Genomic DNA, 26487 nt, shown 5'->3' on the forward strand with positions numbered 1-26487 from the left:
TCTGACGCTTCAGATCAAGTCTCATCCCAAGCGGTCAGATCGTGACTCTTCGCGATCCAACGCTCTAGATCGCATCACAAGCGATCCATCACACCTCTTTGATCAACGATTGCCATCTGTTTGCCCAATCAACAGTCTAGTCATCTCTTCTTGCCCACGTGGATGCCGCATTGCCATGTCAGATACGGATGCGAGCGATCCATCACACCTCTTTGATCAACGGTTGTCATCTGTTTTCCCAATCAATAGTCCAGTCATCTCTTCTTGCCCACGTGGATGCCGCATTGCCATGTCAGATACGAGCCCGAGTGCCACGTAGGTGCCGCATTGCCATGTCAGATACGAGCCCGAGTGCCACGTAGGTACTGCAATGTCCTCTGGAGCATAAATTTAAGCTCCTCGCGACGACGATGCAAAGTGCAAAGTGCCGCGCCTACAAAGCGCCCATTGCGCACGTGGCGGGCTCACAGGTGCGAGCACTTGCTTGCCCCTAAGAAGAGAGCACCTGATCTTTTTTCTAAGTTAATTCCATTAACACAGCATCATTAATAAGCAAAGAATGTACATCGAAAATTTCCGATGTGGGACTATTCTCCCATGCATTTCCTATATATATCATTAATGAATAATTAATGTTTATTTGGGTCGACTTTAAATAATTAATTTCTCATTCACCTTTAATCTGTTTTGAGCAAATTAATAGTCTAAATTTATCTACGCGAAACGTAGATTTCAATTTTGAAGTCAATTACGACTTTTATCTATTGATGGCATTCCAATTTTTCCACAAAACCGTATTGATCCATTAAGACTCCAATATCCAACATTCTGAAGGTTTGTTACTTAGCACAAGCATCCTAATACTTGTATTCGTCATTCAAACGTTATATTCCAATTATTTTCTGTTAATTCTGAAACTATTATCCTTCTATTAGATTAATGGTGCATTTGGTCAGGGAATAAAATGACAGGGAAGTAGTGGATGAGGTGGGAAAAATGATTATTAGACAATGTTGGCAATATCAAATAATAGAAATTTGACTCTAATGATTGACACAGTTGGTAATTGTATAGGTAGTTATTCCAATAAATCTTGGATACTGTACTAATTAATTATAATTTCTCAATTTATCTACTCATATATGATCGTGGGACCAATCGTATGGAACCATGGAATGACAGATTTTAATTTTTTGCTATAATCTAATAGATCTTGGAGTCCATTCTGTATAAATATTTCACTGACGTCTAATTTTCTCATGCATAGGGCTACCACACATTAGAATAATTAATTTTTATGATTTATTCCCTCTAGAGAGTGTGGTCTGTCGCTATTAGAATGATTGTTTTATTTTTACTCCAAATAATAGAAATTTGACAAAGATATAATGGATGGGTTATTATTAGTTCTCTAATGGATGCTAAATCAGATATTTTAAGTTTTAAATAGATTTATTAAAAACACATAAACTACCAATTATACATAGGCCCTTACTTTTATTATTTCAAAATGAAACTTGAAGAAAATATTAAAAGGGTGTTACATTTTTAAAATATTTGTATTTGAATATGTTATAAAAGATATAGTGATTGTGTTATAATAGAGTAAAATTATTTTAATTCGATTAAAATTATTATACGTAAAGTTTTTTTATTTAATTTAATTAAAATTATTAAATATTGTTTAATTAATTTTAATTGCTCTAATAGTATTAAAGTAATTTTATCAAGCTGAAACAATTTAATTTAAGTTTGAGTGATTTTGATTGACACGATGAAGAGTGTTTTTATATAATAAATAAATTTATTTAGAAATATTAAATTTATAATATTAAAATAAAGGTAAAAGTATGATAAGATATCATTTTTAATAATTTTTTTAAATGACACGTACTTTGGACGATAATGAATAAAACGGGCGCCTTTAAAGTTTTGTTAGTTACCTAATCTGATTTCTCACCCCAATCAGGAAACAAACTGTCAACGGACTTTAGATCTGATAATACGTCATTTTACGTCAACTTAGGAAATGCTATCGTCTTAAACCGCTGTTTTATGTCTTGGACGGAACAGAGTCCTCAGACTTCTTAGGGCCGTCCGATTCTTACGGAAAGAGACGATAGAAAGAGTTCTTGATGCGAAAGGAAGCGAGAGTTTTTCTCAGCTTAGCGAAATTCTCCGCCCTCGACCTCCTACCATACCTTCTCCGGCGATCCATCGCCCTCATTCTCTTCGCTTCGATTCTTATCGCCGATTGGTTCTTCGTGTTCACCTCATCAAGATCGATATCCTCGATTGTTGCCTTGGCTCATGGGGTATCGAAGCGACCAGGTATTCGTCGTCGCTTATCCCGGGTTTTGGATCGAAGTGATTAGGTATTCTTATTTATATGTCTGTTTTGGCTCATTATCGTGTTTTTGTTGTCGTTAGCGGTATGTTGTGTGAAGGCTGGGCGTTTTGAGTCGACTGGGGGACTGAGATCGAGTTCTTGGTCCCCTGCGCATGACTTGAGATTTTGGGACTCGGTTGAATAAAAGGCCAAGATGAGCGCAGATTGCTTCCGTAGTTCGTTGCTAGGATCGCCGCTTCGGACGTCTTTGGCATGGAGAAATGGCAGCGCCGTTGATAGGGATTTCTTTAGTTATACCAGTGCTAGGAATCGCCGGAAAGGTCGTGGAGTTCCTTCTTCATTTTCATTTGCTGGCAGATTTCCCAGTTTCTGTTCAAGGAAAATTGGGTTTTTGAATGATGGATTCAGAGTGAATTGCTTCGGGGAGTCATTTCCCAAAACTAAGGCCTGGTTTAGATCGCTCAACCCACCTTGGAAAGAGGGGCTATTCTTCATTAGGTGCTCTGTCTTTGTTGCGGTCATTTCCATGGCAGGAATGCTGATGTGGTATGCGCAGCGTAAGGCCAGTAGCTTTGTGGAGACCCATCTTCTACCTACTGCTTGCTCAATTCTTAGTGAGCATCTGCAAAGAGAACTTGATTTTGGAAAAGTTCGATGTGTTTCACCACTGGGCATCACTTTGGATTCATGTTCAATTGGACCTCACAAGGAGGAGTTCTCTTGTGGGGAGGTTACCACCATGAAACTTCGACTTCGTCCTTTTGCAAGCCTTAGGAGGGGGAAGATTGTTATAGATGCTGTTTTGTTCCAACCCTGCCTATTAGTTGCACAAAAGGAGGACTTCTCTTGGCTGGGCATTCCATCTCCATCAGGAAATGGTATGCAGCGACATCACTCGTCTGAAGAGGGAATAGATTACAGGACAAAAACAAGAAGGATTGCTAGAGAACAATCTACTGCTTCCTGGGCAACAAAAAGGATTAAAGCTGCTAGGGAAGCTGCAGAGATGGGTTACATTGTTCCTGAGGAGGATTCATCAGTACTTAGGGATGAAGGCATAAAGGATAAACCTCTTTCTGCTAAGTCAAGGAGGCCAAGTTCACTCTTTTGTATTGATGACCATATGCATTCAAAGGATCACCATTGCATGGATGATAGTGTCCATGGTTATAAGCACTCTGAATCAGAGAAATCCAGTGCAGTAAGTGTAAACTTCTCATCCAAAATAATACCAAAATTTTTAAGGCATAGGTTCAAAAGAAATGGAAAAGGGAAAGTTGTTGCAGAAAGGGGGTTTTCTTCAAAGCAACGAACTCTCAAGCGGAGTGCTGTTGCTGCTTTGGCATATCTCGGAGCCAAGGATGATGGGAAGTTCAGTGAGCCGTCTTCTAGTTCACAAACACATTCATCTAGTGAAGGCAACAGAGATACTGGGCCTGAGTTAACATTTATGAAGGACAAAGAAAATCATTCTGTCCAAGTAACACCAACTAATGTTGTTGAAAGAACTAAGTCAGAATACATGACTGGGTTAGTTTATTTAGATGAAGAATTTAGATCACAGACACAAGTTAAAGCTTCTGATGGTAACTCAGCTGCTGGTAATTTTGATGTGCAGAAAGACAATGAAATACATATGAATGGAAGCATGGAAAAACATCAGCTAGCAGAAGATAGTCATAGCTCCTTGCAAACTGATGCCTGTACTGTTGTGACTTCTAAATCCTCTTCAAATGCCAAAAATGATGATGACTTGGAGAACCATCATCTTCATTATGGCCATGGCAATGGTGTTGGGTTTGACACAGTGGCGCATAACATTGCAGACAAATCAGGGGATGATGAGGATAATAATTGTGAAAGATTCAGCCTCAGAGAGTTTGGGACTTGCACACAGATGCACCAATCTAAGACCTTTCTTCCCTTTACCTTTAGACCTGGGAAAGTTCCTAATAATGCACTTGTATCTCAACACCTTGCCAGTCTTATTCAGAAACTGATGTTCTTCCTCAGTACAAGTTACGAGGACCTTTCTCCTTCATTCTTTGAAGATGTAGTAACTAAGACTACTTCCATCAAGAAAGCTCTTCCAGTTACACTGGATTCTGTTCATTATGCTGGAGGAACACTAATGCTTCTGGGATTTGGTGACATTGAACCCAGGTCTGACAATCTTACTAGAATTGATCTCTCAGACATATACATTGCAATTTTTCATGGCTTCATATGCACGTCAAACGAGAAAGAGATAGATCAAAGAAGTCTTGGTTAGCAACAATAAAATATATTTAAATATACATGATACTATAGTAGGGGATAGATCCCAATGGCGTAGAAGGATTCATATAGTGGACCCTACCTAGTGGGATAGCGTTTAGTTGTTGTTGTATGCTACTTTTGTTGATACATAATTCTTCACAGGTTTCATTCCCACCTGTTATTTGCCATTGGTTTACAATTTTTTTAATATGCCTCTGCTTGTGCTTATACAACAAACTAAGATGCACGTATATCCTGGCACTTCACTGTTCTGACTCATTTTTTCTGAGATCTCCATATGAATCAGCTATAATATGCCTATTCTCATTGATGCAGTGAAAGGGACCTAAAATTTCCTGTGGTAATTTGATATTTTCCTTTTGTATGATTTTATGCCTTGTAGATGCATTTATAACAAAATGCTTATATTACTAGAAGGCAAAGTTGACTAGTTTATTTGTTTAATATAGTTACTTGGCTTGGCAAGGGTAATGCAAACTCTGGCTCGTACTGATATAGGCATCATTTTGTTTAATCATAGCATCACATATGTAGTCATATATTACTTTTATCTCAGATTGGTTCAAAGTGGCTCACCAATACTAAATTGGGTTTATTCCAATTGACTAGACATTTTAAGAATATACTAGACACGAAGAAGATGACTAATATTATTAAATAAAATAAATTCACAAAATAAGAAAGTAAGAGATGCTACAACTTGTCAAAGAATGTTATTTGTTGGATTATGATATAAAATAAGTCAATTGTAAAGCTTCGAGGGGTAATGAATTGTCTTCACCAATGAGTCGCCTAATAATTGTAACTCATGCACCATGACTTCGACAAAGAGATGAGAATGTGATTGCTATCAGGAATTCAATCATGATTAAACTTAGGATTGAAGATACCAACCGTGCACAATAAATCTTGAAACTTTCATAAGAACTGCATGTTTTTCATATTGCTAATATTATTTGCATTTTACTATTTATTACCAACTATATACAAAGAATGTACTTAAAAAATATACTTTTGATACAATTAATTAATATGTTTAATAATCATTATATATGTGATTGCATAGTCAACTTCATATCATAAAAGAAGTGGACATTCCTTCTACCACCATTGTTTCCTTACTTGACACTCTCAATTGAACAAATTGAGGAAGTTCAAATTGAGGTAACATGAAATATATTAGCTCGAATTCTCGAAAGCACCATGAAGAGAAACAAAAGTCCACATGCCACTGAATTAACACCAATGAATAAAATCTCTGTGCTTCAGGACCTTGCAGTAGCAACAAAAGAAATGTGCTAAACTATCAACAGAAGTGGAAACTACAATAGTTAAGAAATTTGCAACCTTCTAAATAATATTTTATTTTTTATATTCTGATTTTGGTGTCTTATTAGCTCATAGATTATTATTATCAACACGAACCATAACTTTTCTATATTTGTGATAACTAACAATATCGAAATGTTATTTGCATTTACTTTCTTCTTAATCTTGTGGTGTTAGTTTTTTCAACAATTTAAACACTCTTCACATACTTAAGCAAAGTACCTCACCAGGATATGATTTGCTCCTGTCTCATATCAGTGAGGTGATGTGTTTGAGTGGGCAGCTAGAGATTTTGGTTCTGAAATCCCCTTGTTACATGGTAATATGACAGTACTTGCTCATTCTAAAAAGGACAATACGTTTGCACTTCTTGGAACAGGCAATACACAACTTTTTTACTTTTATGTTTTTGATAGGTGTTATGATTTAGCAACTAATTGATCCAACAATGGAACTATGCTTGATGTGAGATTTTGAATAATGTCCATGCTAAAATGGTTTATGAATTTCTACAAACTGTATTGGGATTTGGGAGACAATTTATTACATGAATCTTTTTCTTGGATGAAAATATGCACTGAGTACTGGTGATACTGAGGTGAATCCTTCACCATTAGATTCACATTATTTGGGGAGGATTGGGTGATTCAACTTGTGATGATATGCTCTGGACAATGATAAAAAAGTGGTGGGTCTGCCAATCAGATCTAAGATCATCTGTGGTTGATGGTGTGGTCCAATATGTGATCATAGACTTTGACTCACATAGGCTTGAGTGAGGGAGATTACTATGATCCAGCCATCTGGTCTTATTGGATTTTGATTGGTGCAGGTGACAAACATACCTAATTTATGAATATTCTTTTCCTTTGGGGATCATCCATATTGTCTTGGGCTTATCACGACAAATTGTGAAGTTTTGATTGTGTGGCACCTATTTAGTGTTTGATCATGCAATTTGTTTTTAACCCAAACTTTTTTTTATTTGTAGTTAACTGATCATGGAATTAAATTCTTCTATTTAGTTGCACCAAATTTAAGGATTTTTTTTTTGGATTACATGTATGCAAGCATATACATATAATCCTTATGATAGTTGAAATGAAAAATCTATATGTAGGGAAATGATTGAAGTGAATGGGCGTCTCAAACTTGACAATGACTATAGTGGAGTGCATGCTCAACTGAGTGGAAATTGTAGGGAATGGAGAAAGGAGCGGACTTGTGAAGGTGGGGGAGATCTGTCTGTTGATGTATTTGTAAATATTCTTGAGCAAAATTGGCATGCAAATTTGAAGATCATAAATCTCTTTGCTCCAGTAAGTAGTTTCTATGTTTCTGAAACTTTGAAGCAGAGAATTGGTTTGGTAAAATTTCCATTCTATTTTAACACAATGATTCCTTTATCTGATTCTTGGATTAATGTAGCTGTTTGAGCGGATTTTAGAACTTCCCTTGACATGGTCGAAAGGCAGAGCCACTGGTGAGGTGCTTGTCTGATTCCCTTTAGATACCTATTTGAATTGGCTATATTTCCTGATTTTGCTAGAATTCGTATTTTAGCTATTAATTTTCTATTATTTTGGAGATAAGATTCCCAACAATGATCAATTATATAATCTATTACTTTCTTTTTTTTTCTGAGAATTCTTCTTATGTCTTGTAGCTTTGGCATATATATTGTCATGATAATCTAACAAGGGTGAATTGCTTAATTTAGTTTAGACTTCTGCCCTAAGTTTCAGTAAACATCAATTTTATCCAAAGTTAGAATTTGATAACAAATCTAGGCAGTTGTTTATTCCCTCTTAATTTCGTCATTAGTTTTCTTCGTCTCCATGTTACATTTGCAATTTTGAATTTTGCTTAATCAGCAAGCTCATTCAAAATGTCCTAGTTAAACTTATTGAATTTAGCTCTCTACTGTGGCATGAGGTTTGATGACCTAGTATAGGATTTGTGTTTGGTTAAACTTTATTAGTTTTTAAATTAATTTAGTTGGGTTATTGATTGATGATGATTGAACATATTGACTAAAGAAAAGTGTACATGTAACTTTGCTAGCTAACTTTACTACTATTGGAGTAACAGAGACTTAATAGTCTGCAAGCTGTGTTGCAAAATGTGTTCTAGCTAGATCTAATATGGCTAAAGTTAGGGCTAGGTTTTAGCAATTAATTCTTCTAACAATATACTTCCTTGCAATTGCATAATATATTGTGGTATCCATCTCTACCTTCAGTGTTTGAAGTATTAGGATTGTTAAGACACACTGTGCATTATTGTCAACAAGTATTTTGAAGGCTAAAGTTCTGAATCCATCTAATTATTTTATTTCAAAGTTCTTCCAAAGAAAGATATATTCCAAGAAGCGTAGAAGTGAATTATATTTTTCTCAAAGAGGTTTAACTACCGAATTCACCTTTTACTCTTGACTTAATCATGTAGGATTGACAAACCTGAGAGGCTGTATAGGTTGTTTAGAATATATAATAATCCTCTTTTCTACTGAACTACTTTATTGGTTAAATTCATTAAACAAGTTAAAGTTCTTTACCTGTACAAGAGATGCTAACATATACTTTTTTTCAAGTACTTAATTTCCATCGTTGGTAGTGAATTGTCTTGCAGGTCGTCCATGGTTCTAGAAGTTATTCTAGAAACAATAATGTCAACTAGCATGAATCTAGTTGATGATTGTTCTCAGTCTCATTGCTTTTTAAAATTAATGATGCTTTGTGAAACTTCATTCCTGCGTTTAGAACAAATGGATATATTTTGGCATCTTTTTTAATCTGAATGATGGATTTCATGTAATTTGACTGATTATATATGTTTTTCTTTTTCTTTTTTATGTCAGATTCACATCTGCATGTCTCGAGGGGATAGCTTTCCAAGTCTCCATGGCCAGCTTGATGTTAATGGACTGTCTTTTCATATCCTAGATTCTCCTTCTACCTTTTCAGTATGTCCAATATCCACAATTAATTTTACTGGAAAATAACATTTTTTAAATCTTCGTGGATGTTAGTGGGGCTGGTCATAATAGCTGCCCTCCTTAAATTTCCAAACAATTTTGAGATAACCCTGTCTTAACCTAAACCCAAAAGCTGTCACTGTCCATGGAGATGGCCTGATAAACTTATAAACTTGGTGTTTAGAAGGGATATGTTATTGCTTGCAGGAATTGACAGGAACATTGTGTTTTCGTGGTCAAAGGATCTTTTTGCACAATGCAAGTGGCTGGTTCGGTGATGCCCCTCTTGAAGCTTCTGGTGATTTTGGAATAAATCCAGAGAATGGTGAATTTCATCTCATGTGTCAGGTAATATTTATGTTGGATACTGACTTGGAGATACATAGCAAATTTAAAACATAAAAGTATATAAATACAACTAATAGATTGATACTTCCTCTGATGCAATTTTTTAGATTAACTTTTTGCAGTATTGGAGTTGTAGCTAATAGATATCATGTGGGAGCTTTGTGATTACATTGATACATTCTTCTGTAACAAAGTTTTTCTGTTTTTAGATGGACTACTCAACTGAAGACCATTTATGATTATGTTAGAAAATAATTCAAAATTTCTTTGCAGTTGACATCACATTGAATTTTTCTTGATGTTTTACTTATCACTTGTGCATATGCTGTATGTTTTACACACAAACAAGCCTTATGAGCTGTCAAATTAAGTTCTTGAAAGCTTAGACATTTGCTGAATCTCTCTTTTCATCATTCTGACGCTTCTGTTCTTCAGGTTCCGAGTGTTGAGGTGAATGCGCTTATGAAGACATTGCGAATGAGACCATTGTTATTCCCGGTACACATTTCTGTTAAATTTGTATTTTAAGCATTTCTTTTTTCATATCATTTTAAAGTGCATTTGCTGGCATTTTTACAAGCATACTTCTAAATCCTTTAATTAGATATTATGCTTCTTGTTTCTGTTAAGCTATTCCTCACAAACTTTTCTTTCCTACTTACCCTGTGCTTTTAGAAATGGCAGCATTCAGTTTTCTGTTAATTTTGGACTTTAAAAGGCTTTCTTGTATACTTCACAACTATATAATTCCGAGTGTATCAAGCCATGGTTTTTTTTTTATTTTTTTATTTTATTATTTTTTTATGTATATGCAAATTTTCTGAACGCTTCTTGTTCTCAATATTGAGTAAAATGCTCTCTGTAAATGACCAAACTATTGGCGGCCAGGACAGGATTCTTTGTCCTACTATAAAGATTGCCTCTCATTTTTTAGTGAAATTTATCATCTATAAATGGTTCATTCCAAACTCACTTTTTGATGTTCTCCTATTGTATATTGATCTTTTTGACCTATATGCTAAGCTATTAGCAATTTTCTATTTGGTTCATCATCATCTATTTTGCATTGTGCAACAATCTGTGCTACCATTGTAAACCTTTTCATCTTATTGTTGATTTGTACCGTATATTTAGGTTCTTAATCATTTCCTTTTATGGGATGGCTACTGAATAACTGCATACTGAGACAATATCTACTGCCCAGGAATTGAAATTATAATTTGCTTTTTCAATGATGTATGGTAGTATAGTTAGAGGTAAATGTGTTTTTTTACTTTACTACATCATGGTTGCTTTTGCAAATGCTTTGCGTCTCCATATTGTGACTATTGATGTACATCTTGGTTCCATGCCTTCACTTTAAAGGTAACCTGTCGAACAACTTCTCATGCTATTTTCTGTGTATTCTTCGGAGAGCTATGCTAACTCATGCTAATTTAGGATGTAAAACTTTCAATTGTTAGTTACCCTTAACAATTATCCTGGGTTAATCTCGTTAACCAATGTAGGTGGCTGGATCTGTTACAGCTATATTCAATTGTCAAGGTCCATTGGATGCTCCTATTTTGGTTGGAAGTGGAATTATATCAAGGAAGTTTTCTAAGACAATATATGCATTTCCTCCATCTTCTGCCTCTGAAGCGGTAATTGAAAATAAAGAGGCTGGCGCTGTGGCAGCTTTTGATCGCATTCCATTTTCACATGCGTCAGCAAATTTTACTTTCAACCTTGATAATTATGTAAGTTGCATCTATGCATGTGCTTATATGGATATATCCACCTTAATGACCATACTGCATTGTATTTATTGACAATATATCATTCTGTGTATTACAGGTTGCTGACCTCTATGGCATCAGGGCATGCCTTTTAGATGATGGGGAAATTAGAGGAGCTGGAAGCGTATGGATTTGTCCAGAGGTATGCTGCTTTCTACAGAGAAGTGCCTTATTCTTGTGCATGGTGATCAAGTTGCACTTGTTCTTAGTTTTCTCAATTTTACATTTTCATGACAACATGCTGGATGGTAGTTTAGATGCATAGTTTTTTGATGTTGTTTATTTACATGATGTAGGTTGCTATTAATTATAAACTTGGTAGGACTTATTGGAAAATTGGAAACAATCAACTAAATTTCAGATATACAACTATGACTATTCATGTGCAAGTCAGCTGTAGCTCTAATAGGCAATAAAGTGAGAAAACAAATTGAATTCAGAAGTTAAGTCGTGTATAAACATGCTAGCATTGGTGATATGGCGAGTCAATGAGTTTTCATGCAAAAAGCGACCAAGGTGATCCTATATGCCCACATCTGAAAAAATACCTATGGCATTGATACCGTGGGTTGTGTTCAACATGGGCATCAATGAATTATAATTGACATATATGACTTTGACTTCCATTATCATGAGCACTAGCGTCTGTACCTAGAACTACTATTCATAACCCAGAACACTAGACAGGGAAGCACACATGAAGATTTGGAGTTCTATTATAAGTGATTTCCCTAATGTCTCATAAGCATAGCATATTTTGGCAGGGAGTAGATCTGAACTGGCTTATCCCTCTGTTAGTGCAGGGAGCACCAGATAATCGAATCCCCCCAGCCCTTTTCAATCCTACACCCTCATATCATGATAGTCATGAATTAGTTTTGATGTGTTGCTCTGTATCAAGTCTCAGCTAAGCTTTCAAGAAAGGAGATTAAGAGATGCAACACCAGGATACACCACATTTATCAGTTGGCTAGCATTCGGGATTGCATGTCTCAATCAGCCATCTCACGAGAAAGAAGAGTATCTCTAAAATAAATTATATTGTGGATTGAATGATACAAAAATGATAGTGTTACATTATTGCCAAAGGAATGCAACTTGTGGGACAGTCAATAGACAAAAATTAAGGCTTGAATATCTCCACTAAAATAGCAAATCATCTACATAAAGATTGAGTTTTGGTTTAGGCTAGTTTACAAGTTATACAAATATGCATTATAATGAATTTTTGGTTGCATAGTGATAGAGCAAACATGGACATTTTTAAAAAGAAATATTGAAGAAAGTATTGTGAAAGTCCTCTCCGACCATCGCCATCCATCAACCACAAATGTGAATTTTTGTGATTCGCTGCCTCATCACATTTCAACTTAAGGTTTGCTTTAGGTTTAGAGTTTAACCATCAATTTCTTCTCCTTGTGACCTCTGTGATTGTTTTGACACAAGCGACACAATAATTAAACCTTGTGCCGACATATATTGTGTCTCGGTCTTCCATCGGAATGAAATGTATCGGATGTGTTGAGTGGCACACTTCGATACTTCAAACCTTCATCCTACTAATACATTAATGTATACCTTTTGATAATCATTTTTTAGTACAAATGTTCTCCTAAAGTCAACAACTTTTTGTTATGTATGCTCTATAAAATTCTTTAGCCGACCCCACTTACTGGGATAAGACTTAGTTGTTGTTGTTGTATGCTCTATAAAATTCTTGATTTAGTGGAAATAAAAAAAATTAAGAACTAAAATCAATAAGTTGACTAACTTAAGACGCATTAGTAACTTATATGGATATCTAGTAGACAAGCTAATAAATTGTAAATTAATTTTTTTCCCATCTCTGCTTCTCTTTTCATGCATGTTATATTTTTTTTATCCCATCCTCGCTCCATAATGTGGGGGCTACCATGGCCGGACCTGAGGGGAGGCCCCTCCCCCTCAGGCTCAACCATCTAGGGGGCCCTCCCAACAAATATTATAAATTAGTTATAGGTCCAAAAAGTTAATTTTAATTTTTTAACTCTAGGTAATCTAATTATCCAAGCATATAGAGGGCCTAAATTTTTTTTAAGCCCTTTTAAAATCACAAGCTATAAAACAAAATAGTTAAAAAAATTTACAACTCATACACGTCGTGATGTGGTGAGGACTATGCGGTGATGCTTATTTGTAGTGAATTGATAATATAAACTGCTTCCTTTGACAATTTATGTCTTCTTCATTTGATCAAGAGTTGAGATTTGAGAGGGTTTTTTTTTTTTAAATTGTTATACTCCATCTGATTGACTATCTACTTTCTTTCAATTTTAGTAGATATGCTTTCTTTCTTATGTAATGTGTTCAATCTTGGTAAGTGGTATGGGGTCTGGACTTCTTAATCTACTCAACTTGGCTAATGATGGGCCATGTGCATTTTATTTTTGATATTTTTTTGTTGTTTAATTAATTAATTTAGCACTGTATATTAGTTTTTCCTCTCGGTACGAATTTGTAAATTGTGTGAAATCGAGACTACTATGTTGTTGTTTAATTGACTTAAGAATGTGAGAGGCTAAGGGGAGATTCTATAAAGTCGGGTAATCAAGTTCAAAAAAAAATCATAGAAAAAAATTAATCACAAATTTTAATTATATTCCATCAGTATGATGCATTCTAATTTCTTTAATTGCTCTTTCTTGTGTAAGTATACGCAGCATTCATTCATATATTTGTGTTCATATTTCTCAAGTTGGATTTAAAATATTTGAATTAATTGTTTACAGAAAATTCAATAATTTATGGCTCCTAAACATTTGTCTAGCTTTCAAAAGAGGAAAATAAAACAAAGAGAAGAAGCCTTAATTCAAAGCCTGGGTAGATGATATTGTTTGAGGGGGCCCATTTTTCCAAATTTGCCTTATGCCTTAAAAAAGTGAGGTATGACCTTGAGGGCTACCTCAATGAGAGTGGGTTGCCACATATCGTTATCAAAATATGCCAAATTGTACCCCTAGTCTCAATTGCTAATACTCCAGCATGAAAGCCTTGTTGCTAGGATGGTAAATGTAATCTGAATATCCAGTGCACAATCATGCTTTGGTAATGGGCCTAATCCTACATTGATTGTATGATGCTCGTCATTGCACTCCCACTACAGATACTCCTCTCACCAAAGAGGAATGGGTAATGAATGACTTGTCACTCAAGCTTTTTTCTTATGCTCAAGATAGAGGCTAACTTAGGGATCGGCGTCAAATGTCAAGTCCATTTCTAGTGTCTTGTTTTCTCTTATGGTGGGCATTGATCAGGGCATGCACAATCAGGATCATTTTTTTTTTTTTGTAGATTATGTGATCCATGTGATTTCAGTTGGGCACTTAAACTCATCCTGAAATAATATTTTAAGTCTTGAAAGAAAATATAAAAGACAATTTCAAGTTGACCTAAACAATATAAAAGACAGCTGCAAGTTGACTCAAAACAAAAGAAGTGAAATTTATAACATTTAAATTTGAATGGTAGAAGATTATTTAAATTATTTATGCATACAAAAAAATATAGATAATACAGTCTGGTGCTAGCCTATATGCACACCTTAATTCATGGGGACTAGTTGCTGTTTCTTCGCAGTGGATTTCTAATTGAAGTGTTGAGTAGCTAGAAGTTTTTATAAGAAAAGAATATGTCTGGTCACACCTTGATCATATAATGCTTGAGACGCACTTATTCTTTAGCTTGGTATAATTTTACATTATCAATCCTTTAGCTTTTTGTGGATGAACTAAATTCAACATCTATCCTTTAAATTATCTATATCTGCCCTGTATAAGGTCTAAATACTGGAGTACATCACTGTTATGCCTTCCCTTTTTATATTTGGCAGGGGGAAGTTGACGATACAGCAATGGATATAAATTTTTCTGGGAACTTTTTACTTGATAAAGTTCTTCACCGATATCTACCTAAAGATTTGCATTTGATGCCGCTCAAAATTGGAGAGCTTAATGGAGAGACCAGATTATCTGGGTCTTTGTTGAGACCGTAAGTTACATGTTAACTTTATGTATGAAAGTTAAATTTGCTGATTTCTAATTCCAAGCAGTAGGTCATACATTAAACAAACAACTTGGTTTCACCCTTTAGCAGCAGTTCTTGAGTTATCTTGTGCTAGTCTGATTGAATTTTTTCTCTCTCAATATGTATATATTTCTTTTGTAGGAGATTTGATATCAAGTGGGTTGCACCAAAAGCAGAAGACTCATTTGGTGATGCACGAGGGGACATCATTATAACTCATGATAACATCATAGTCACTTCATCATCAGTTGCCTTTGATTTGTATGCTAAGGTTCAAACATCATATCGTGATGACTATTTGCAAGATAGAGAAACTATGGATCATAAGAGAATGCCACTAATTGCTGGGGGAGTCGACTTAAACTTGCGTTTACGGGACTTTGAGCTGGCCAGTTTTATTTCTTCCAATACTTTTGATTCACCTAGGTCTCTGCACTTGAAAACAACTGGAAAGGTCAAATTTCAAGGAAGAGTTGTCAAAACCATAGAAACCATGGTTGAAAATGCACTTGGAAGCAAGGGCAATAGTTCTGGGGTACACAAGGTTGACAGTGATGTAGAAACACTTGTTGGAGATGTCTCTTTATCTGGGATTACTGTCAACCAACTTATGCTAGCTCCCCAACTGACCGGTTCCCTCTCAATTTCACGTGATGTTGTCAAGGTAAGATGGGCAAAGATAACAACATTAATTAATATAATTGTCTCTTCTGTTTTTTTATCTGCACTTTTATGCTTTATTTGTAAATATATAACAGCATTGACCAGTGTTCAGGGGTATGCCATTTAAAATGTCTGTAGCTTTTAAATAGGATAAAGATTAACCAAGGCCTATCCCCAAAGTTTGAAGGTTCTTGGCTGCAATATAATTTGGGTATTTATGAATTTTAGATAATTGTCATATGATTTATGTCTTGAGTCCTGTGTTATTTGAATTGGTTCGAGTTTTAGGCTAAAGCCCCAGTTGCCCAAATTTGAAAAAAAAAAAAGAAAAAACCCTTGCCTAGAAACCAAAATAGTTGGAACAAAGCACTTTGTTGATAGCCCTATATGACGACCTCTTCATTGTTTGCTGGGTTTCCACAAGTAGTAGCGGTGGCAATCATGTCGAGTTGCTTGAGAACTAATTTGAGTTGTGCCTCGCTTGACCCACTAGGGGATGAGTTGTGCCATGCCGACATAGCCTTGTCCATGTGTTGGACTGAGCAGGGGTATCTCGATCCGCAAGTGAGGCCAAGCATGACACAAACCAAGGCTAGGTACAGCCCATGAGGTGAGCCTCACAAAAAAAATTTATATAATTTTTTAAAATAGTAAGTATTATTTAAAAAAAAAACAGAAAAAACAGTTTTAAAAATTATTTCTCTTTTTTTTTAAAAAATGTTTTTGGATTTTTTTCATATTCCTTTTCCTTTTCTCCTTTTCTGATTTATTTATTATTTTATTTTTTAAAAATAAACACCCAGCAGGCCCTGATCTAGGTCAGGCACAATTTTGTGCAGTCTTGAACATGCAAACATGGCTCATGACTGCCCATACCATGCCTAGCCCAACACAAGAAGGAAATGTGCCGAGCTTGGGCCATGCCTAGCCCAGTAGGCCCATTTTGACACTGCTACATGTTACCCACAAGAGCTTACAATTACTATTGAATTTGAGTCAAATATATAGTTATTTGAGTAATATTACCTTGATATATATATATATATATATATTTGCTTAATCTGATTAATGATCATATACTGTTTGATTTGTGGATTATCAGTTGAGTGCTGCTGGGAGGCCTGATGAGAATTTGTTAGCAGAAGTGATTGGACCATTTTGGTTTAGCAAAGAAGAGATGGTGAAAAATAGAAGATCATTATTTTTCTCTCTTCAGAAGGGGCAAATAAGAGCTAATATCTTTTATCAACCACATATTTCAGCTAATCTAGAGGTGCTGCCAATTTTTTTCCCTTTTCATTTTGCAATTTTGGAAATACCTTTTATTGGTTTTCCATGTCATTTCATTTAGCAACCCAAGTGGACTTTTCTCTCATTTTGTAGGTGCGGAATTTACCCCTAGATGAATTGGAACTAGCATCACTTCGAGGAACAGTTCAAAAGGTATGACTTTGTTATATGTGAAATTTTATGATCCAGTGTGTGTAATTGTTATCAAATAACACAAATAATTCAGGTTTTGGATCAGCAGAAGCATGGTTTTCAAACTGCATAGACTTTTTTTGGTAAATTTTGGCTGATAAGATACATGTAGCAGTTTCTGAATATATTTGTACTTACATGGCTTGTTATTTTTGTAAACTATTTGAACTCTCTCCCTATATCTATATAGTGAAAAGGTAAGTGAATGCTGTGCCAACCTGATACAGCACCAGGCCATTAGAACTATGGTCCAAAAATCTCAGACTCAACTTATTGCACGACTTATTTCTGTAGGACCGGAGTGGACTCCCTCTCCTACAGAAGAAATGCTAATTCCCTTGTCCACCGACAAGATTGCCTATTTTAGATTGGGAAATATTAGTTTAATACATGTTGGATTGTATACTTGTGAGCTCACATGCATATGTTTTCAACATTTTATCTCATTTTTAGTAATCTCTCTCCTATCTTTGTTGTAAGGTTTCTGGTTCATAGATTTAAGTTTTAACAAAACCAAAATTTGAACCTACATGCAAACTAAGTTAGATTTGTAAATTAAAGACATTCTGTCCAATAAAAAATAATATCAACCTTGGATTCTTTCATGCAATTCTCCCATGATTGCTCAATACTTTTTTTTGGAAATTTTGTGATGCAGGCAGAACTCCAACTTAATTTTCAGAAGAGAAGGGGCCATGGATTATTGTCAGTTCTTCGACCTAAATTTAGTGGTGTACTTGGTCAAGCATTTGATGTGGCTGCTCGATGGACTGGTGATGTTGTCAGTAATATTTTCATATTAAATTTGCTACAATGGCACTTGATATAACTATCTACTAGTAAAGAGTATGTATGTTTATAGCATAAATGAATAGAAAGAAAGAAGAGGAAAACAATTAGGATGGGTGATTATGACTGATACATGTGTGAAAGGCCAAATTGCTAAGGGCTTACCAGCCAAACTGCTACCACTTTTATTAGATCTTAGAATAGAAATACATCCTAGTTAGTAATCATGCTGTTGGTCTCATGACATTTATATATTTGAGTTTGTGCTCTGTTTAATACTATCTTCTATAGTACTTTAAGGCTGTAGGTCTTAATGGCCAATGAAACCCCAATGTGCAGAGTAGCATGTTTCAAACACTATCATAAGTATGTGATTCTGATTATTTACTACTGAACCATTAGAATTTCTCCATGGTGATAAGGGAATGAAATGAAGAAAATATATATACCATGGTTTGTGTTAATTTTGCAGTTGTTTTAGATAACTACTTTTGAGATCTATTATGCATATTGACTGTTTTTTCTATTGAGTCCATGTTCCAGTGAGTTCAATGTATTTTATACCAAGTTGTTCCTTCATATTTTTCTATACCTTTTTGAATTGTAATTCTCAGATTACTGTTGAGAAGACTGTTCTTGAGCAAGCTAGTAGCAGATACGAACTACAAGGTGAGTATGTGTTACCTGGAACACGTGATAGGTATACTGGTAGCAGAGGGAAGGATGGCATCCTCAAAAAGGCAATGGCTGGTCATCTTGGTAGCGTGATTTCTTCAATGGGAAGATGGCGAATAAGATTAGAAGTTCCTTATGCTGAAGTTGCTGAGATGCTTCCCTTGGCAAGGCTCCTTTCTCGAAGTACTGATCCTGCTGTCCAGTCAAGATCGAAGGTAATATTCTGCTGTGACTAGGTTGTCAGGGTGTACTTTTTCCTAAAATTGCATGACCTTTCCTTCAAATAAACATATCACAAAGTGAAAATGGTTGTATTCGTTACATATTGCAAGTGGGAATCCAAAGTGCATTATTAAATATTTCAATTCTGTTTGGGTGGGTTATTTTTGACATCTAAATACTTGTTCTTTATCACATTTTACTTTGTTCATTTTAATTTTATGGTCTAACATGAACTAGAAACAAGTTTCCATGTGTAGATGCTATGTCTAAGGTTATCATGATTCTTTTGGTTTTTGCTTGAATGGAATATATTTTTGAAATGAAATTATTAGATCCAAAACTATTTTTTTCACAAGCAGAAGCATACCGTGCTAATTCAGCTTTGTTTTTTTGTTTGTATAAGGAATGAAGCTTGTGCATCCACAATCATTGAAATACTTATATAAATTTTATTGATTAGTAATATTTTTAACTAAGACAAACTTGGTTCGAAGTCACGCTTTGTGCTGCTGTCTCAATGCCTGGCTCGAATTTGATGCCATCAGTTCTGGCAAGCATACCTGTTGGTGCAAGTTGGTGTTGGTCAGTGTCGACCAAGTGGAGAGGGAAGAAGGGGAGAGTAGGAGGAAGAGATAGGGAGAAATAGTAAGTGGTGGAAGAAGAGTGGGACTATAGAGGAAGAGGCACAGGGAGGAGGAATAAAGTGGAGAAGAAAAAAGAAAAGGATGGAAAAGAGGTGGCACACAGCATCACACCTTCAACATCAACTATGAAAGGAAGACGAAGGAGGAGAGTAGGGAGAATATGAAGAGGAGGAAGAAACAATGGGAGGAGAAAAGTGGAGGAGAAAGAAGTAGAGGTGGCTGCACAGCATCAACCTTATACTGCCACTTACCTTAACTGTCTCCTCCCTCATTCTCTGATGTTCAGCTTTGCCGAAAAGAGAAAAAAAATCTTTGACATTGTGGAACATTGCACAAGTGTTCTATGTAGTTCTGAAATGCATACCACATGTACACAAAAAATAAAAATAAAAATTGAATGCTTTTCTGCTCTGGAGTTCTGAAGTCTATTTGCCTCTAGATTCGTATATTATGTCCTCATGATCAGTCGGTGTTTATCCTAACATATGAATGTGTATATCCATGCAAATATTTGTGTTTGTTGCAGGACTTTTTTATGCAGAGCTTGCAATCTGTGGGATTTTATGCTGAAAACCTTCGTGACCATCTGAAGGTATTATCTGAATCTGCAATTTAACAGAAAATAAATATTTTTTACATTGAAATATTGTTCCATTCATGTATTCATTGGTCATATTAGTGCTTCCATCAATTAAATGCGTTTTTTTATTGCAAATCTCCTTGTACTAGCAGAATTATCCTTGGCATGTTGACCACTCAATTTTTAATCCTACTTTGCCATTGTTTTTAATGGCATCTTAAGTTGTCAAACAAGATTTTTATGTTAAGCCATTCTGCCAAAAACTGGCTCATCCTTCCTGTATTGTCTTTGACTTATTATATGCTCCTTTTTCTGAATTAGGTTGCTCAGCAGCGATTATATGTCATTCTTCTACTGATATTGCTGTTACTTGGCGTGTTTTGTATTAAACTGGAAGATCATGAAACATTTGTTATGCAGGCAATACAAAATTTTTACAATAGGTCTGATGAGGATGCTTTTGAAGACATTACTCTTCCTGGTTTAGCTGAATTTAAAGGTCGCTGGAATGGCTCTCTTGATGCTAGCGGAGGTGGCAATGGAGACACCATGGTAAGCATTCATTCAGCCTATTTTTGAGAAATGTAAAAGATTGTATCAATTCTCAGGTATTGCTAAAAGAACAGTGAAGAAAAGCACAAAAGAATGACTTTTTGCTGAAAATAGATGTTACCCAAAGAGCTAGGCATTGAGATTGTGCTTACATATAAACATATAAATTAGTTCGTTTCCTAATAACTCAAGTTTGGGTTAAGTGGTTTGTCAATCAACTTGAACATGCTATCAAAGCAAGAGGTCGGGGACTCAAATGCAACCTATGTTAAAAATTTATCTAATCAATTTAGTTTTTGGGAGGTCTGGGTCCATCAAGTCAAGTACTCCAACCTTGTTTGAAGGGAGTGTTAACAATATAAATATATAAACTAATTCATTCGATAATATCTCAAGCTGTTGGAATATGTGATTAGCCAATTTAATATGTTCTAATTATTGATTTTTTTTTTGTGCCTTAGCATTTATTGTTCATGCTTTTTCCTAGCAAGGATAAGAGACTGATCTGTTATTTGCCTTCCAATAGATCACTGCATTACCTTAGAGTTTTCTGTTTGAGCATTAACCTTTGAGAAATTTAATTCACTGGAAACTTTTATCATAGTACCTCTAGTGCTCAAAGGAAACACTATTTACTTTTCATATGTGCCCTGCAGGCAGATTTTGATTTCCATGGGGAGGATTGGGAGTGGGGAAACTATAAGACTCAGCGCATTTTGGCAGTTGGTGCATATAGCAATCTTGATGGTCTGCGACTAGATAAATTATTTATCCAGAAAGACAATGCAACCCTCCATGCTGATGGAACTCTACTTGGACCAGTGACAAATCTTCATTTTGCAGTGCTAAATTTTCCCGTTGGCCTGGTGCCAATGGTTGTACAGATTATTGAATCTTCTACCTTCAGTTCAATACAGTCTCTCCGCCAATGGTTGACGCCAATAAAGGGTATCTTACACATGGAAGGAGATCTTAAAGGAAGTCTGGCAAAACCTGAGTGTGATGTTAAAATACGACTTTTTGATGGCACTATAGGAGGCATTGATCTTGGAAAGGCTGAACTTGTTGCTTCATTAACATCAACTAGTCGGTTTGTATTTAATGCCAACTTTGAACCTGCCATTCAGAGTGGTCATGTACATATTCAAGGAAGTGTTCCTGTGACTTATGTTTTAAGTGACTCAGAAGAAGATAATGAGAAAGAAAGGTTGATTACAGGGGGAGCAATAAAAATTCCTGTTTGGGTTAAGGAATCTGCAAAAGGGTCTTCTGATGACATTACTGAAAAGAAAGTGATAAAAGATAAGACTGATGAAGGATGGGATTTTCAGTTAGCTGAAAGTTTAAAAGGTTTGAATTGGAACATGTTAGATGCAAGTGAAGTCCGTATAAATGCAGATATAAAAGATGGGGGTATGACGTTAATTACAGCCTTGTCTTCTTATGCCAACTGGCTTCAGGGCTATGCTGATATTATGCTTCAGGTGGGTATAAAAATGAAATGCATTTTCTCATTTATGCCATTTCACATTTAGCCTCATTTTTCTAGAAATTCTTTAGCAGAGTTAGATGTAAACCATTATGATCATCGTTGCCAAAGTATATTCACTACCCAGACATTTGATTGTGACACTCCTAGTTACATAATTGAAACTTCCTAAGCTACAGCATTTGCCTGATTATTTGTTGCCTTTTTTTGTCTACACATTCTCTGACATTTTTTCTTTAACTTTATTGGTTTTGAGGTTAGTCTGAAGCATCTTAAAAACAATTTGTTTGTCATAGGTCAAGGGAACTGTTGAACAGCCAATTATAGATGGTTCTGCATCCTTTCACCGTGCTACTGTTTCTTCTCCAGTATTGAAGAAGCCTCTTTCAAATCTTGGAGGCACACTTGACATTATATCAAATAGATTGTTCATCAGTTCAATTGAAAGCAGAGTCAGCAGGAAGGGGAAGCTATTGCTCAAAGGAAATTTGCCTCTCAAAAATAATGAATCGTCTAGCAAAGATAAAATTGACTTAAAATGTGAAGTTCTAGAAGTGCGAGCTAAAAATATTTTCAGGTTAACTCCTTTCCCTAATAGATTACAATTTCTGTGCCATTTGTAGTAGGTGACTTGTAAATTGTGTCTATACATATGCTTACTGCTTATTTCTAGGGAGGGCATCATGACTAGTACTACTAACAGTGAGTTCTGACTGTTTGAGGCTGGCTGCTTGGATTTTATCCCATTCTGGGACAAAATTTGAAACAAAAAAATTATGCTTGTGGCTGTGGCAGCACACACTTAGGATAATTCCAAGAAATTCCAACAAAATTTAGCTGCTTTTATTTACAGATAATGTATGCAATGGTTATGGATGGTAAGGATACACTCCACTGACATATTTGGCTGACTTTAAACAATGAAGGATGTGTGTATATCCTGATCATGAATGAACACAGGTTAATGTTGGAAATATTAGCACAATATTTATTCATCATAGAAACTTGTCAATGCTATATCCAAGGCATGTGCAGATAAAATGAGGCATTGTATAAGGATTTCATGTATTTATTTAGTCTTACAGGATGTACAGCATGAATACCTTTGATACTTTAGTTGTAGAGTCACTTAAAGGAAGTAAGAAAGGGCAATGTACCTTTCATTATAAACTCAAAAGACCCATTTTTTACATAAGCCTTTACAATTGACATATTGTTGAGTATAAACTGCTTTATACTGGCTAAGTTTTAATTCCAAAGCCTGATGAAACTATATTTGTGATCCTACTGCACAGCTGCACCCAATAGTTCACCAACATTGACTCAAATGGTTTTGCCTCATGCCTTCACACAATGTGTTGGATATAATTTACTTTTGCATCACATCTAGATTATGGCTAGTTTAAAGGTTAGATGTATAGAGATGTGAGTGGAATTATGGAGTTAAAATGAGCTGAGAGGCACCATCGTATCAATATTGAAAATAGCGTCATTTTCAGCTAAAAATTAAATATGGGAGGGTACTTTATGTGAAGTAAAACACACAGGTATCCTGTTACATTTGGTAATACCATATTAGTTGATTGCTTGTACTTCACTGATTTAATTGGACCACCTTTGCCAATTTACCATATTTGAATTATCTCGGGATTGCATTTAACTTATGATGTGACTGGTATTCTTGTATTGTTTACTTGTTTACTGACAGCATCTTAAAAACAGTGGCCAGGTTGACAGTCAAATGCAGATTATGGGTTCTATATTGCAGCCAAATATTTTAGGAACGATACAACTGAGCCGTGGGGAAGCATATTTGCCTCATGATAAAGGTAATGGTGCTGGTTCTAATAAATTGGCAGATGGTCATTTTAGCTTCCCCACTGTTGATTACAACCAAGTGACTACATCTGGACGCACGCCGCGTTTTGTTGGATCCATGTCTGATTCATCAAACAAATGGCCCCAGTCTCCAGGTACCATTCAAATTTTGTCATATTGCATAAAAGCTCACTCTTTGATATTGAGAAATATTTCAATTGTCTTGTTATGTGATATAATTAATATAATGAATATTATTAGTATTTCAGTGATGATTAGTTTCCTCAAAATTACTTCATTCTTTTTTCTGACCTTTCTAATATGTGAGAGTCTTCTCCTGTTTGTAGTGAAGGAACCTGTGGTTGAGAAGAAGACTGAGGAGAAAATTTTTAAACCTCTTGTTGATGTACGACTTACCAACTTGAAACTAACATTGGGACCAGAGTTAAGGATTGTTTATCCTTTAATTCTTAACTTTGCTGTGAGCGGTGAACTTGAGTTGGATGGTATGGCTCATCCCAAATATATCCGGCCAAAGGGAATTTTAACATTTGAAAATGGAGATGTTAACTTAGTTGCCACACAGGTCAAGCTCATTGAGAGATAATTTTGAAGTGATTGTATGAATTATGTTATAGCAACCTATTTTTATGGAAGAAATTTATTTTTAGCTGTTTCAATTGCAGGTCAGGTTGAAACGTGATCATCTCAACATAGCTAAATTCGAGCCTGACCTTGGCATAGATCCGATACTAGACTTAGCATTGATGGGATCGGAGTGGCAATTTAGAATCCAGAGTCGGGCTAGCACTTGGCAGGACAATTTGGTTGTGACCTCAACTCGCTCTGTAGATCAAGATGCTCTCACACCAACTGAGGTAAGGAACATTTTGACAATATTGCCCTCATTGTCAATAAATTTGTAAGTCATCTGTTTGCTTATTGTTTATGACAATTTTTTTTTTATATTCAATAGAAATTATTTTGGTAGAACAACAAATTCTTCCTGAATTTATCAAAATATTTTGTAATGTACCTGAATTTTTTTGTAATGTACCTGAATTTTCCCTTAACCTAAATTGTGTCTTGAATTCCCTTCAGTATTGTTGCTAGGATACATCATATGAGAATAAGAAAGTTTACTGAGCTACTAAATGTATATGTGTAGTTTGGTATTTTCCCATGTCAATACTAATATTTGTTTGGATTACATATTAACCAAGTCTTATAGGCTGCTAGGGTTTTCGAGAGTCAATTAGCAGAGTCGTTGCTGGAAGGGGATGGCCAACTAGCGTTCAAGAAACTTGCAACTGCGACCCTTGAAACGTTGATGCCCCGTATTGAAGGAAAGGGAGAATTTGGGCAGGCAAGATGGCGAGTCGTTTATGCTCCCCGAATTCCTAGTCTGCTATCTTTAGATCCTACAGTGGATCCTCTGAAATCTCTTGCCAATAATCTCTCCTTTGGTACTGAAGTTGAAGTTCAGCTTGGAAAGCGACTTCAGGTGCAAAGTCTGATTACTGAATCGACGAATGACTAGCTTCAGAGCATTTAAATGACTGTTTTTGTTGATCTATCCGCTTAAACTTTATGATGTTTGACTTATTTTTTCAGGCCTCAGTTGTGAGACAGATGAAGGATTCAGAAATCGCAATGCAGTGGACATTGATGTATCAGCTGACAAGCAGGCTGCGAGTTCTCTTTCAATCGGCACCATCAAATCGTCTCCTCTTCGAATATACTGCAACTTCCCAAGACTAGTTTTCTTTGTCCTTACCTTCACAGCATGATATGCAATGTCAGTCCTATTTATTTTTGTATATACTTAGCGGATATTTTGTATTCTTTTTTGCCTGCGAATTAGTAGGCTTGTTCATAGGCACACTGATTTTGTTTGTACAGATCTATTTCTTGGCAAAAAAAAAAAAAAAAAATGGAAATGGCAAGTGAAATCCTTTGTGTTCCTTCGATCCCTACGTACGTTTCCCAATGAAAACGTAGATATATTCTCTCCTTTTTTTTTTTAATAATTCAGGTGTTTAAGTTTCTATAGGTATACAGTTTGAAGATATTCGTTTCGTTTAAAATTCGAACCTTAGTCCAAATGTATACAATAAAAGGTGGCTTTAGTGTATTGCTTATATATGGTTGGTGGAATTTCTTTGCTTACGGGCAGATCAGTGTCATTTGGATCAACTGAATTTTTTTTAAAGGTAAAACTTGAAATATATATAAGATAATGTCATTTGGATGATAAATTTAAAAAAGAATATTCTTTTAATGACAAATTCATAATATTTTTCTTCCCTATTTCAGATGTATTGGAGCATTTGCATAGATATATAGCAAAAACATAGGGATAAAAAACTAATCTTTAACAGAAAAATAATAGGAGAGATTTGAGAAATGATATTCTTAAGAAAAAATTTCAAGGAAAATTTTTGGTAAG

General features: G+C 35.4%; 1 protein-coding gene across 2 annotated transcripts; it reads left to right on the forward strand.

Moving 5' to 3' along the window:
• The first annotated feature begins 2128 nt into the window (after nt 1–2128).
• Nucleotides 2129–25990, forward strand: LOC122008447 (protein SUBSTANDARD STARCH GRAIN 4, chloroplastic). 2 transcript variants are annotated; one of them, XM_042564180.1, is made up of 24 exons: nt 2129–2331; nt 2431–4513; nt 7080–7278; nt 7388–7447; nt 8820–8924; nt 9144–9284; nt 9720–9782; nt 10793–11023; nt 11121–11204; nt 14931–15088; nt 15266–15788; nt 16890–17060; nt 17171–17230; nt 17928–18050; nt 18673–18948; nt 20126–20191; nt 20600–20731; nt 21388–22215; nt 22517–22797; nt 23943–24193; nt 24386–24624; nt 24725–24916; nt 25270–25542; nt 25653–25990. In XM_042564180.1, exons 2-24 carry the CDS (start codon nt 2544–2546, stop codon nt 25797–25799), a joined length of 6573 nt encoding a protein of 2190 aa, XP_042420114.1. In that variant the 5' UTR covers nt 2129–2331; nt 2431–2543; the 3' UTR covers nt 25800–25990. The 2 variants fall into 2 exon arrangements, with proteins under 2 accessions (XP_042420114.1, XP_042420115.1); XM_042564181.1 differs by lacking the exons at nt 2129–2331; nt 2431–4513 and adding an exon at nt 6190–6278.
• Nucleotides 25991–26487: the final 497 nt, after the last annotated feature.

This window comes from Zingiber officinale, chromosome 8A (assembly GCF_018446385.1).
Source record: "Zingiber officinale cultivar Zhangliang chromosome 8A, Zo_v1.1, whole genome shotgun sequence".
In the NCBI taxonomy this organism is placed as follows: Eukaryota; Viridiplantae; Streptophyta; class Magnoliopsida; order Zingiberales; family Zingiberaceae; genus Zingiber; species Zingiber officinale.

What these genes read in the sequence shown, in the direction of transcription:
- LOC122008447 (XM_042564180.1), top strand. Translation starts at nt 2,544, where the DNA reads ATGAGCGCAGATTGCTTCCGTAGTTCGTTGCTAGGATCGCCGCTTCGG. An exon ending in TTTGGTGACATTGAACCCAG is followed by an intron (nt 4,514 to 7,079) that starts GTCTGACAATCT and finishes ATCTATATGTAG; the next exon opens with GGAAATGATTGAAGTGAATG. An exon ending in ATTCTCCTTCTACCTTTTCA is followed by an intron (nt 8,925 to 9,143) that starts GTATGTCCAATA and finishes TATTGCTTGCAG; the next exon opens with GAATTGACAGGAACATTGTG.